General features: G+C 36.0%; 1 protein-coding gene across 2 annotated transcripts in view; it reads left to right on the plus strand.

The window, feature by feature from the left end:
• KPNA3 (karyopherin subunit alpha 3) overlaps positions 1 to 14,962 on the plus strand; it is a 47,493-nt gene that overhangs the window by 22,629 nt on the left and 9,902 nt on the right. For both annotated transcript variants that reach the window (XM_056484446.1, XM_056484455.1), the window contains exons 3-10: positions 5,135 to 5,224; positions 5,413 to 5,442; positions 5,531 to 5,583; positions 5,668 to 5,763; positions 7,828 to 7,913; positions 10,836 to 10,922; positions 11,324 to 11,493; positions 12,606 to 12,650. In XM_056484446.1, coding sequence (XP_056340421.1) covers positions 5,135 to 5,224; positions 5,413 to 5,442; positions 5,531 to 5,583; positions 5,668 to 5,763; positions 7,828 to 7,913; positions 10,836 to 10,922; positions 11,324 to 11,493; positions 12,606 to 12,650 — 657 coding nt within the window. The remainder of the gene's footprint in view (positions 1 to 5,134; positions 5,225 to 5,412; positions 5,443 to 5,530; positions 5,584 to 5,667; positions 5,764 to 7,827; positions 7,914 to 10,835; positions 10,923 to 11,323; positions 11,494 to 12,605; positions 12,651 to 14,962) is intronic.

Genomic DNA, 14,962 nt, shown 5'->3' on the forward strand with positions numbered 1-14,962 from the left:
GGCAGATTCCAGATTGAGGCATGGGTGAGCATCATGAGCCAGTCAGATGACATTCCTCATGGTCAGGTGCCCTTTTACCGATTCCATATTGGCTTTGTGTTCTATGCATTTTGAGAATGGATTTATTACATTTCTGGAAAGATGCTCTTGGTCTCTGATTATATTGTTTGTACAGCAACAGGTCTGAAAGCTTAAATAATAGCCATATCCCATTCCTGACAGATAACAGTGTCTGTTTTGACACTGTCAGTGTCAGGTTATAGAGATTGAATCAGGATTTAGAATATAAAACTTTTCAGTGTAGTGTCTTGGTGAAGTCTGATTTAGAGTGTTCATCACTTGGTTTCAGCATCCCAGAAACCTGAAGGCTGCTCTGTTAGTAACAGGGACTCTGGAATTAATTGGCTTAATCTGTTAGTCTCAATCTAAAGGAGTGTATGGTGGATGAGCAATGGTTAGGATTCAGTTTAAGGTTCTAAATGAATCCTGTAACTCCATTTCTCTGAGACATCCTTTGGTTGTGTGTGCTTGGCTTTCTCTGAGGATAAAGTTTGACTTGGGCCACCTGTGTGCCTAAATAAAGGTAGTTCTTAGCCAGATCAGTGATATTGTCATTGAGTTAGATGTCACCTTTCAAAGGAAGCCTTAGCACTCCTAACCTCAGCAGAAGCACAGGATACTGTGCCGCTGACTGGAATCCTAAGAACTTCCATGATCTCTTGCAAGGTTTATTTTTGGTTTCTTGGCAAACTCAGCTGCCCCTGAGAGCTCATAGACATAAACTCATGAAAGCTCTAATTGCCAATTAAGTTTGGTGCAAGGCAAAGCAATTATTTGCTAAAAAGTGGTGGATTAAAGAGTCATGGACATATGTCTTTTTTGCCTCTTTCCCTGGCATACTGTCCTTGTTTCTACTCTGATCTTTCTTAAATATGATTGCTTATGTCTACGACAGCCCCTAAATAAAGTAGAAGACTCCTTGAAGAAAGGAATCTGTCTTTCATGTTGCTGGAAACATGTATTGGAAAACAGTATTTTTCTGATTCTCAATAAGTGTGAAAATCCAAAAGACAAAGAGAATACTTAGTTTCAGGATAGTAAAACATATCAGGTAAGTGTCTTTTCCAGTTCAGTGTGTGTGTATAGCTTTTCATTTGCTGTAAAGAACATATTTCAATATGTAAGTGTACCGGTTCGAAGGCTGAGTAGAATGACAGGGACACTGAAGCACTATTAGTATGTTCTTCTGGATGCTTCCCTATCAAGTGGTCGTAGCACAGATTCTTGGAAAAGATTTTGCATTTACCCTGCCTCAACTGATTCATCTTAAAAAAATTCCCTAAGAGGAAAATTGCATTTCTAATGGATTCTTTTAGAGGCTTAGTTGAAAAGGACTATGAAGAAATTCTTTGGAGGCTTGCTTGAATCCATTTTGGTGAGATCTTGCTGTTCCCTGGCTTAAGAGGTTTCAATCTTTGCAATCTGTGCTTAGAGCTTAGGCTGTATTGTGTGTGTCTACTTACTTTTAGTCAATCTTCTCCTCTTCTGAGAAAGATGAGCACTAACCAAACAGGAACATTATGATTGCTCTCTGTTGTCACAAAGGTGAATTAGCAGAACTCAAATGTAGGAAATGTTGCCTGTGCCTTCTAACTGTGTATCTGTAGCTATGTGCTTTATCTGAAGAAGAATCTTGGAATCTGATTTGGAATCAGTGGTAGCTTAAAAGGGATGTCCAGAAAAAACCGGAATCTACCTCCGTTACTGGCTTGAGCCCTTAGTCTTTCCTTGAATGTAATTGCAGGGGCAAGAGCTGCTTGTCATCTGTGAGTATATCTAATACTGACTAGCATTAGGAACTCCAGTTTCTAATGTTGAAATGTTCTTGAAGTTCTGCTTTTTATCCTCAGAAGACTCTTACTTTCATGCCACAAGAACTTCTACTGGCTGCTGAGCTCCTAAACTTTCCCCTGACCTGAAGAAACATTTTGTAGTGGTATTTGTTACCTGTAAGCAAAGATTTTCTTGTTTATTTATTTTCCTTTTTAATCTTGAAGCCTCACAACAGCTGACACTCTTACAGAGCTTTCCTCCATGTCCAGTGGTGAAAAATATGTACAAATTCATATTTGAAACCTTTCACAGTTCCATTAGAGCATCCCATTGGCCATGTCTCCTAGTACTAAGTGCAGTGCAGCACAGAGCTTTTTGGATGTTCCCTTTACTCACAAGGAGTCTTCTGTTAATCACGTTTTTGAGCATTTGAAACTTACTTGCATTTTTCTATATTTTTTTTAAATCCTATGGCCATCTTCCAAGAAGATACCCAAAAGAAGTACCAGGATCTGCAGGATTTGAATACTTACTGTTCATGTAACTTGACCATCCCACTGTTAGTGAAGCAAATTATGGGCATCTGTCATAAAAACTGGACAAGAAAGTGCCCTCCTGGTATGATTACTGTTATCTATTCATTTGGCATGTTTACCAATGCCATTTGGTTGTACAGAAACCTTTGTAGGCTGCTGTAGTGAGATCTCTACCAGAATGTTGGCAGTGCTTATAATCAGCAGTCAGCACCTATTTATGAACTTACATACTTACTGTACATAGCACACATGGTGCAGGCAGTGGTGAGGATCTCCCCTTTAGAAGGAGACCTGCTGAATTTCATTTGTGACAAGGTTTTACCCTTCCTCAGACATTGCACTCTGATGTCTCTACCTTTGAAAGGGCTCCCTTTCAAGGGCCAGGTTTTGAACAGGGCAGCTGTATCCAGGTATGTTCATTTGTCTTCCTTTTCACCACAGGAGCCTGCAGAAGAGGTCGGTGTTTTGATTTAGGCAAAACCTTTATGAGTTTGCTACAATATGTCAAAATACAAGCATTTTAAAGCCATGGCAGGCTGCAAATCATCCTCTTTTACCTTATGTAGGAGAGTGACTGGCTTATCAAAATTACTGAAGAAAGCAGTTTAACTGTCCTGGGGTTGGACACTTTTGCAGATGGGCAGAGCTATTTCAAATAGCCTTGGAGACACTGTTTAGGACTGGAAGGTTTCATGAACACTTTGACTTTCATTAAAAATGCTAGTTAAAGTAAAAACTTTTAGTACTTCTCAGTAAGTACTAGGCTCTCTGCCTCAGGCTGCTGTGGAAGCTCCTCTCTATTGGTTCTGACAGTTGTTTTTCAACCTAGCCACCTGCAAACAGTGAGTAGCTACAGAAACATTCTTGCTCCTTTCTTTCCTTGTCTGAGATAATTTTTTCTGGAGGCCATCACACCATATGACTGATGGCCTGAAGACATTGCCTGCACTCACAGAAATTATAGCATTGGTAATTCTGTGATCAGTTATGTCCTGTGAAGTTTCTTTCTCTCTCTTAAGAGGATGTAATGTCTTGGCCTTAGAATATGGTCTGTTACTTGTACTTATTTTGGTTAAGGTTAACAGTAAGGAGGCATTTTCTGAGGTATGCTCATGGTGCCAAAGAATTGGATAGTTGTGGGTGCAAGTATAGAAGGCTTACTGGAACAGGAGAGAGCCAGGCTCTGGTTCAACTCGGGGTCTGGTGTGGGAAAATCATGTAAATACATTACAGGTCTTTATGGTGAATCTGTCAGTTAATGCGTTCCTGCATGATGCAGTTTATCTGCACAGCACTACTTTCTCAGTGTTTAACTGCCTGCTCCTCTTCCTTCCCTCCAGATCCACTTGCCAGCAAACTGCTTGTGGTGCTTGTTTATATGGATGTGATTGATCCATATATGCAGCCATTGCTGCATGGCTCTGTAGAGGCTGCCACAGCCAGTCTAGGTGGTCTTGAGCACTCTTCAAGGACCTAGTTTCTGTACTTAAAACTTGACTAAAATTAAGCTATGCTAAGCCACTGGAATGTTGTCTTCTGCATCAAAGGGTTTTTCTTGTGCTTGTTTGTTGTTCTAGCTTTGTCTTACCTGAAAAAAAAAAAGTATATATTGATTGGGAGGATTTCAAACTTAAGTTCTTTCTAAGATGTCTGAAAGGTAAGCAAGTCCCAGAAATGTTGGACCTGGAATTGCTGGTTTTTATAACATTAAATAAAATTTTGGGGGCCCTTCAACAGGTCATTCTATTTAGAGGCTTTTCTATGTATTACAAACAAGGTGTGGTATAATAAAATCTCTTTATTGGGTACTGTGGTTATCAGATAATTGGAGACTGAAAAGCCTGCCTTTCCTTGCTAGTATTCTAGATTTCTTCTAGATGTTAGAGCTAGCTCTTACACTTTTTCAACATTTTGCATCATTAAATACTTGAATCTTTAATTAGCTTACAAAAAAATCAAAACCAAACATAAAGAATTGTTCAGATATATATACTGCATCATCATCTTCCATTGCCCCTTCTTTGTATCTCTAGGCATACCAAACAAAATATAAAGTCTAAAATTTAGAAGAGACCATTTGATATTTTTGGTACAATACTTTTAATATATTTTACATTTGTAAAAATGTGTAAACACCTGATGATTTTTTTCTTTCTTTTTAAATTACTGTTTTATGTCTTCAAATTCATTAAATTAGGAATGTTAAAATGAAATGTTAAATGGATATTTTACCACTGAAAAGTTAATTTTATTTTTTTGTGATTCCTTAAAGGAGCTGAGACTGGAGATTGTCTATCTGTCTTGTTTTGAGTCAGAAATTAGGCTAACAGCATGAGTGGGAAATGCTGCAAGTGCCAGTGTGCTTGGAGCATGTTACTTTACACAGAAAATGCAAATAGATGTGACCAGGGAGCTTCAAAACAGGTCTAGCTGAAAAATAATCTTACACTGAAAAAGAATTTCTGTTATGTGTGGCTAAATGTTAATGTCATGCAGAGCTATGAGTATTGTGAATGCCTGTTAGAAAACCAATCCCCATACTGTAAGTTTTAATTAATTCAAATGTAATGGATTGTCATAGATCTGTCTGATTAGCAAGCTGTCAGATTATTACAGCTAAAATACTGCAAATTCTATTTGCAGTTACAAATGCCTTTAAAAAAAGGCAACCTTATCTATACTTGTGTTGAAAGGGTCCATTGTGTATCACCACCCTGTACTAATAAGCATTAAAAGTGGCTTTATTTTTTGTCATTTCTTTACAGAACAAAAGAGATGAACATCTTTTGAAAAAAAGAAATGTTCCTCAAGAGGAAAGCTTAGAAGATTCTGATGTTGATGCTGACTTCAAAGCAGTAAGTTCCTTGATTCTGAAATTATTTTTAAAACTTTGGTGGTGCCTTTAAACAATGTATTCTGTTATCTTGCAGTTACTTGAAAGCATAACTGATATACTGATAAAATAAGTTTGCTTGTATTAGATGTTTAAGAAGGCTATGATCTATCAGCAAAATTACTAAAACTTTTTTTTTTCCCCTCCAAGCAAAATGTAACACTAGAAGCTATACTGCAGGTATGTTACGTTTAACTTTTTGTTTGTAAACCAGAAGGGTGTGTTGTGCATTTTTAATTTTTACTGGGTTTTTAAATTATTTTTTCAGAACGCCACAAGTGACAACCCAGTGATCCAACTGAGTGCTGTCCAAGCTGCAAGGTAATGATAAATAAAGATACAGAAACATAACTTATACACATTTTTTGTTATGAAAGTTACTTACTTTTGCTTTTGATTTCACAGAAAACTCCTATCCAGTGACAGAAATCCACCTATTGATGACTTAATAAAATCTGGAATTTTACCAATTCTGGTAAAATGCCTAGAAAGGGATGATAAGTAAGTATTCTTTTAAAAATCTTCACTGTTACTGGAAATTTGCATTAAAAAAAAAAAAAAACCCTTATTTGAAATGAAACTGAGGATTCCAGCACCCTATAATCTGACACAGTGTATCACATTCCATGATGATAAATCACAAGTTCTCCAGAGATATTTATTTTGGCACTGAAATGTCATTTAATTTTTTCAAGCTTGTTTGAGCATATCCAGCTAATGGAGAAAACCTCACTGCATTTCCCATTGGTTTTGAGTATTTCAGCCTTCTACCTCTTCTTAAGAAACCTGCCACAGACTTACTGTATTTGTGTGAAGGCGGAGAACATGCCTGGTTGTGAACAGGGGTCTTTTCCAGAATATATTTGTCTTTTCCATTAAGATTATTAGGTTAAATTTCTGGTTTCTTCTCACTGCAAGGTGTGTTTCCTTCTGGCTCTCTGCTGCTCTCTTATGTGATGGTAGAACATGGTGAGCATGCTTTGAGTCTTTATTGGAAAACAAAGACCTTCAGTAAAGAACGCAGAGAACACTGAGCAAATAGCTGCAAGCATTTAATGTAAGAAACAAAACATTCCATATTCAACAAATCTTGAGCCCCTGATTCAGATAGATAGGGATTAACACAATTGAGGTAAATATTTTAGCCTTTGATCTCAGGCAGACATGAACGTATTTATAGTATTTCCATTTTCAATGTTATTTCTGCAGCTATGAGAGCTAGGAAGTTCAAAAATATGGTTTGGTATATTTGGTATATTTTGATGGCTGCAAAACTATGAACTGCTAGTAGGTTGTTTGTTTTTTTTCTAGCTTGTTTAACAAAACAGTTGCTTAGAAGGCAGCTGACAATAACATTCAAATCAGGAAAGCTTTTTAAAATGGGTCATGAACGCTTGTCTGCTCTGAAAGTAGATGGTTCAGTGCTTTGAAAATTCTTTTAATTTGAACCTTCTGCTAGTTTTTGTATGATTTACCCTTGTAAATGTTTAATAAGTCTTCCAAAATTGAACTCAACGTTTTTTTTAAGCAGTTCTTTTAATCATGATTGCTATATAATATTTAGCAGAGTTAAACTCTGAAAAGACTTTGCATAACAAATCATTAAAGCTGTTGTTCATATTATACTTGAAAGCTTATCATGAGAGAAAGAGAAAAGAGACTGACCTAAAACTAGAGTTTTAATGCACTTGATTCTAAAATTTAAAGGTTGATAAGTAGCTGCTGACAAGTACGATTTGTTTTTGCCTAATTCTTTTGCAATCCCATCCCAAATAAAACCTCAAATTGCTTTGGAAATTAATACACAGAAAAGTTTAAAAGAAGCAGGTACTTATTACTATACATAAAAAGACATGACTGATAAAGACACAAAACCCACAGGAATGAAACAATCACCTAACAGTAAATATTTTCTATTCTTCCTAAATCCAGTCACTTACAGTTGTGCTAATGACCATGGGCTTTAAACTCTTTTGTAGCTTGTAGAACTCTTAAAGTATTTCCTTGGACAGCAGTTTTGATGCAAACTGTTTTACTAAACTGCTGTTGGCATAGGCAGCAGTTGACAGACATCTTGGAAGAGATTTCTCCCTTGAAAAAGGGAAAAGCTTTCATGACATTTGTAACTAATTTTATCTGTATTTAATAAATCAGGTGTGGTGCAGTCTTTTCATACGGATTCCAGATCATTCTCCTCTCTGCGATGGTGCAGAAAAATGTGTATCCAAGTATACCAGCTTGCACTTGGTCTGGAATTTAATGTTGGAGGAATCAAGTTTGATTGGTTGTTTGAATTTTTTTTTGTTTTGTTTTTGTTGTTTCTAATATTAATTCAGAGTGATGGATGGTTTACAAAAGGTCATAGAATGCAAGGTCTCTTTTTGCTTACAGCTTTTCCCCTGAAAAGTCCAGGCTTATATATTGGGTTTTTTTTTAAATTTACCCCAGTGATGCTGCCTAAATGTAGAGTATTTTAGATGGATACAGTTAGTAATACTGAAATTAACCATAAAATAGTCTTCAGATCATGTTTCAACTTACTGGTATAAAATTATTTCATTACAGTCCTTCATTACAATTTGAAGCTGCATGGGCATTGACTAACATAGCGTCAGGCACTTCTGCACAGACTCAAGCTGTTGTACAGTCGAGTAAGTATTACAACTTCAGGTTTTTTGGGAAGGAGGCAGTAGGGGTGAATATTGTGGGGAAAAAAAGTATATGGATAACAAATGCCATTTCTTATCAATACCATTAAAATAATCAATACATGTTTATCCTAAAGATTTATCGAAGATTTTTGAAAGATTTCTACATTTGCTCTTAAACTTTGCTTGTCACTAGCAATTAATGTTAAGGATCCCAGACAGGATTTTGTCATAAAGAAGGCAGAGAATTACAGATGATGCAATAACTAGGACAAAAATCTAAGTCCTTTCTCATTCTTGGTTTGATTTCTGAAATCATGTACCATTAATTTCTCTGTGGCTAAAACTTTGGGTAGGAATTAGTTCTTTCTGCTTCAAAGGTGTGTTTATAAATCTTACTAAAGTTGTTAAATATCTACTGTTATGTAAGGTTGCACTTTTAAATGCATTGTTAAGAAAATTACCATCCTTTCCTTGTCTGTATGATTAGTATCTCCTGTACACACAAGTTTGTTGTGCTACATTAATTTCTTGTTTAACCAGACAGTGAGAAAGGAAAGAAACTCTGAAGTCAGCTGAAGATAAATTAATCAAAGAATTTTTCAGAATTATATCTAAAGCTTTTATGGACTGGCATACTTATCTTAAAACAATCATGCTAAATACAATATGTTGTCATTAAACAGTAGATTATACATAAGCAAATATATAATAAACTGTCTTGACTTACTCATATTCTCAATTTTATATGGGAAAATGGTGAGTTGTTTGTTTGATTTTTTTTTTTAAGTGTATAAATCTGCTTTTCAAATGAAAATGCTGGTTTGTATGTTTTCATGTCTAATAAAGTAACTGAATAATTATTAGATTCTGTATAGTTAAGGTATAGTTAAGATACTGAAGCAGTATAATAGTAATAATAATAGTAAACAACCAAAATAAGATTTTGATAAAATGATCTTACCAGAATGAGCTTTGGATAAAAATCCAAAGGCTTAAAAAAAAAAAAATCAATATCTTGAATTTGTTTTAAAAATTCCTGATGTGATTTGGGCACCTCTGTTTTTAGATTGCTTTTCTGGTGTCTAAGTACCTTTGAAAATCTACTCCCAAGTTTTTTCTTCCTTCTCAACTTGTTCATTGGTTAGTCATTGTTTTCTTTCTTTTTGTGTCGCACAATATTGTCCTGTTTGAATGAAGCTAACAGAAAGCATATTTACAGTATTAGCTGTGCAGGAAAAAAATCTCAAAAATTAAAAGTAGAATAACAGTATGTACAGCACAATCAAAAGCATTGTTGTTACCTGAGCAATTACTAGAAGTTCAAGCTGGACCAGGTTTCTCCCAAAATCTGTTTAGTTAATGCTTGAAAAAAGAAAATGTGTTAAATGACTTCAGAGAATAAAAAAAACATTTTACTCATGAAGAGAAAACGGGTAAAGTTTAGTCTAAAAGTCTTGTTGCTTTGACTGAGAGATGACCAAGGGAAAAGAGTCTCCTACCTCTTCTCTCTTTAAATAAGGAAAGGTTTGAGGAAACAAAGCAATAGACCCTTGCAGCTACAGAAGAGGCTGATGCAGCCTTAATACAAAAGAAGGCAGTCTTCTGCAATCAGGAGGGACAGATGGTACTTGGAAAGCCCAGCAAAAGAGGAGAAAGTACTATATGCACAGAATAGCTCTTGGCAGGAGCCAGTTTGTAGCAGGAGTAATTAATTTTTTTAGAGTGGTAGGTCAGATAACCTCAACTCATGCTCTCTCAGGTTGTCCTCCTGCCTGAGTGCTATTATGAAATAGCTTAATTCCTGGTTTTGAAAGCATACCAGGATTGCAGTGTAAAAGAAACTACATAGTTGACCCTCTTCTCTGAAAAATGTTGAATGCATATATGGCTGAATTGTAATCTCAGTAATTGCTGAGAAGGAAGCTAAAATATTCCACTTGAGCTAATAGAAGTGGGATGATTATTATAAGAGTGAGTGTTCTTAAGCAAGTGTGTCGCTGTCCCTGCTTGTCAGTTATAGGCAAGGGCTGAATCACTCATCTGGGTAGGGAATGAATTTTAGGTTGTCTTTATTATTCATTGCTCTGTAGTTTTCAGGAAAATACATCATTTTTTTTATCTTATTATCACTTTACATTATCAACACAATATTGATTCACAGTTGCTCACAAACTGTGTTGCACTTTCTAAAAATTCATGAAGCTATTTCTGCAAGAAGAAATACTCTTTAACAGTATATAAATTGATCTAGTTTATTCAGACTATAGGATGAGTATGATCATATATAGATTTTTTAAATTGCTGCAAGAATTACTGTCTTTCAAACAGTATGGGTTGTCTGAAGGAAAACAGTGTATGGGAATAGTAGTGGGATGGTTTCTTAGCTCTATCAGATATATTTAATTCCACAGAGAATGGTACTAAAATCAGTACTGCTTCCTTAATTTGGTATGTTGCTGTCATTATATAAGAACAAATTGAAACGTGTCTTGGGACTGGCAGATGGATGTAAATCTTTACTGCATAGGGAAACTAACTATAGCCACCTCTTGGGAGAAAGCTGTTTTCCTAAAGTCAAGAAACGAAGCATGTTTGCACAAGTAGGCATGTCATTCTGCTTGGTATGTCTTGTGATCCTGGATATCTGGAAAATGTGAATTACCAGGATGTGAAAACCTCATGCCTGCACACTTGAGGGTCTGCCTATCACTTCGAGAAATGTGGGGAGCATTGTTGAGCAATAATTCTGTTATCAAGTCTATTTTTCCCTTCTCTGGCTATATACAACCCTGATTTTGTGCACCCTTCATAATAGAAACATGTATAAGGCATGGTAGAGAATTTGATTTGTGTATATCAGTGAAAATGTTGCTCATATACCAAGATCCAGTATTAAACAAATCCAATCTTTGCATTCTGCAGATGCAGTACCCCTCTTTTTGAGACTACTTCATTCACCACACCAGAATGTTTGTGAGCAAGCTGTCTGGGCTCTCGGAAATATTATAGGTAACTTCTTGTTTTAATGATTTGAATTCAGGGAGCATTCCACTATAGAACTTGACTTTTTAACATTGGCATTATCATAAGAGACTATGTTTCCTCTGAATTCTGTCTTGATAAAATTTTTGAAAGTATTTAATATGGCCAGAATTGCATATGTACCTCCTGGGTTTTTTTCATAAATAATAGTATCACTTGATATGCAAAACAATAGCAGGATAAATTTTGTGTTTCCTAAAATATACATACATAACTTTACGTATGTATATTGAATTAAATATCACCTTTTAGTAGTAGTCTATTGGTGAGGAAACATAGAATTTCAGTATCCCAACATGTCATTGCATACATTTCAAGATTTTCCATTTTTAATGTAATTTCTTTTGCAACAATTTTCATTTCTGTAGGTGATGGTCCTCAGTGTAGAGATTATGTCATATCACTGGGAGTTGTCAAACCTCTTCTGTCCTTCATCAATCCCTCCATTCCCATCACCTTCCTTCGGAACGTCACATGGGTCATTGTAAATCTCTGCAGGAATAAGGACCCCCCACCGCCTATGGAGACAGTTCAGGAGGTAAATAAAGAATTATGAGACAGATAATGTTTTATACTCTGGGCTGGAGGCCAAATGTTTTACACTGTCATAGTATGAATTTTTGCTTGTTTTTTTGTACTGCACATGTGTTGTGCAATTCTGCCATTTGTTAGATGAAATAATTTGACCAATTTGGTGGTTCTTACAACTGTAATAAAGTGAAACTGAGTAAGACTAAAGTGATGAGCTATACAACAAAAAGTTAACACGCTAGAAAGCATTAAAATACTCAGCATTACAGGTTTTCACTAAAAAAAAAAAACTAGCATTTTATTCTGTGCATAGAAGAATTAAAATGTAATTATTTTCAGCAAGAGGAAGTGTAAGTAAACTGTGACATGTAGCATGGTTTGTGTTTCAATTCATTGTGCTCGTGCAGTCAATGGCAAGTCCCAACCTGAGCAGAAATCCTGAAAATCTTTTTAAACTGGTGAAGAGAGCAAATGCTCAGTTGATAGGGTCAGTACAGTTAATGAAATTGATCTATTTGACTAGAACTGTAATTGTAGGTAAAGTTCTTGACTTTAAGATAAATTCAAAAGTGTAGATACAGTTTTTGAAGCCATGTGAAGTATGTTACTGTTAATAGAATAGCTAAACTTAATGCAATTTTAAAAATGAAGCAGAGAAACAGGGAAAATTTACAAGTAATGCTTTACTAAAAAAAATGCTCTGTTCAAAGCAGTTTTATCACAGCCCATTTTTATATTTTTTCCATATGTGATTATAAAATTTCAACTTTAATCCAAGAGGTTTATATACTGCTACTAAGCTAATAATTGGTATTGTGTATGATAACAAAGCTTTTGAACTCACAGATTGTCTTATGTCTGTTATTTGCTTGTTATCCCTCAAAATACAGTCTACATTCTGTGTCTGGAATATAGTACTGTCTCATATTTTTACAAATTTGAAATACAGATAATACAGATATTTTTATACATACTTTGAGGGAATTACCAGCTGCTGGAAAGTGAATGGTTACAATATACTAAAGCAGACTCAAGCTAAGCTTTGTGATTGCAATACTTGGATTCATAATTTTACCACCAATTTTGTTCTGCTGTAATGACGGATGGACTTCTTTTCAGATTTTGCCAGCATTGTGTGTTCTCATTTACCATACAGATATAAACGTAAGTAATTTCTAAAGTTTTAGATACTAAGATTCTTTGTTTTCTCTAGAAAGATAATGCTGCAGGATTGTGTTAAAGTGGTAAACTTGGGTTTGTGTGTTAATTTGTGTAATTGTCATAAATGCATAATTAAATATGAAGACTAATGTGATTGTAGTCATTCAGAGCATGAAAAAAGTGCAAATACCATTTCTGAAATACCTTTTGTAAAAGATGGCATTTTTTATCCTGTACATTTGAAATAGCTTTTAAAAAATCCTATCTTGAATTGAGCACTAGAAAATTCAATAGCCAGCTTTACCATCAGCTGCACTTTAATTCTGCCCCAATTTATAATTTTGCATAGGTGATATGTAATATGTGTAGAAAAGGTACATATAATTCTGTATCAGTCCAGTCAAATATTGTAAGGGTACACCTAATTTCTGTAACCTGTTGGGTGCCTGACTTTGCAACATTTAATTAAAGAAGTCGCAAATGAATATATATTAAAACAAGCAGTAATAAACTATAAACTATTGTTTTGTGGCACCTTTGACAACCTTCATGTTTTTAATACTGAATCTTCAGTACTTCCCACATTCCTGATTAATGAGTTTACCTGTATTTTTCCAAGTAATGTCCTAGGGAGTGGATTTACATCATGAAGCCTTATATATTGGGACTTTAGAACAAAGATATGTGTAACTGAAGGATGTTGAGTTGCTTTTCTCCTTCTATCAGGACTTTGTAATCCCTATAGTGATGCTTTAGTTTAGGAAGGAAGGAATTGAACCCTTGTGTTGGATTTGGGGATAAAATAAAGCATAAGATCAGTGGGACTGTCATTTGTTAGTTAAACACTGTAGTAGCAGTGTTTCTGTTGCTTTTTTAATGGTAAAGTGGGCTTGTCTCCACAAAATATTTGTACAGTTTAAGCTGGGATTTTGCCAGGGTTTTTGCAGTGTAATGTGAGTGGGAGACAGCACATGGTGGCTTTTCAATGAGTAATTTGGACAAAACTGAAGGGAATTAATTGCAAAACCAAATATACTTCTAACCTGTAGGCTCTTTTTCCCTGCCAAATTTTAAAGCTTTTTGCAAGCAATGATTGCATGAGAGCTTACTTATGTAGGTATGAGACTGTGATGCCAGGTTTTGACTGATCTCAATTAGGGTGTCCGTCATTTTGATCCTGAGAGTCAGGTGCTAGTTTGGAGGTACCAGTCTGGTCCCAGCCTCTTTGTACTGGAGCAACAAACCTATCTTTGGAGATGAGTCAGTGATGCAGGTAGGTCAGCCCACAGTCCTGTCAGTGCTTCTGGCGTCTGCTGCTCTCGTCACCAGCAGGGCTGTGGGGCAGCAAACTGGTGAGGCACCATCTCTCACTGCTTCTGCTGCCATAGTGGCTCCACTGCAGCACATTCTGCTGTCCCTGCAGCACAGGAGGTGAGGGCAGCAGCAGGCTGTGGCAGGAAAGCTTTTGGGCTGTGCTGGCTGGCATCCTGAGCTGGGCAGCAGCAGCCTGTGGGTCAGGACTGTGAAGTCCTTCCTGTGTTCTAGTGCTGCAGTATTCAGCTGTTCTCATAGCTGGAAATTTTAAATGGGTATCTATTTTAAAAGTAGGCTAGATCTAGGTACTTCAACATATTCTGTCCTTAGTGGTGGTCCAGATTTCTTTTCCTGCAGTTCCTAACATCATCTCTATGTGATGTGATGCCCCTCTCTGCTGGCTTTGTTTCTGCTTCAGGTACTACCTTTCCATGACTAACTTTTGTACCTGTCTATTTTTGAGGGCTTTCTAATCATCGTTATCAAGTCATCAGTGACCTTTTTTTTTTTTTCTTTTAAGATTCTCAGATGGCCCTGCATGATAGGCATTTCTCTGTGGGTTTTGCTTTGCTTGAACACTTCAACAGTTGCCACATTACAATAGTTGCTAGTCCTTTAGCTGGTATAAGAACTCCTTTCCGTTGCTGTGTTTTTTATTTTTAATATAAAGGCAGGAGAAGGTATACAGCCAGACTTGCTTGCAGTTTCACTTCAGAACTGCACTATTGATCAGAAATGCTAAGTTGTCAGGTGGACTAGAGACTTAAGGGAATTTATGTATTCCATAATCATACGATAGCACAGCTAACAATTACAGCCGTGCTGAGGAGGCTGTATTGGTATTTTCTTCAGAAAGTTACTAGCACAACTACTTACCTAAGCTGGTTGTCTATCTTGGATATGCAAATCAAGCCCAACAGTTTACTATTGTGAAATTATGTATGCTGTAACTTTATGCACCAAAATGTGGTATTTAATTAAAAAGGAATTTGAGAGGACAT

This window comes from Oenanthe melanoleuca, chromosome 1 (genome assembly GCF_029582105.1).
Source record: "Oenanthe melanoleuca isolate GR-GAL-2019-014 chromosome 1, OMel1.0, whole genome shotgun sequence".
NCBI lineage: Eukaryota > Metazoa > Chordata > Aves > Passeriformes > Muscicapidae > Oenanthe > Oenanthe melanoleuca.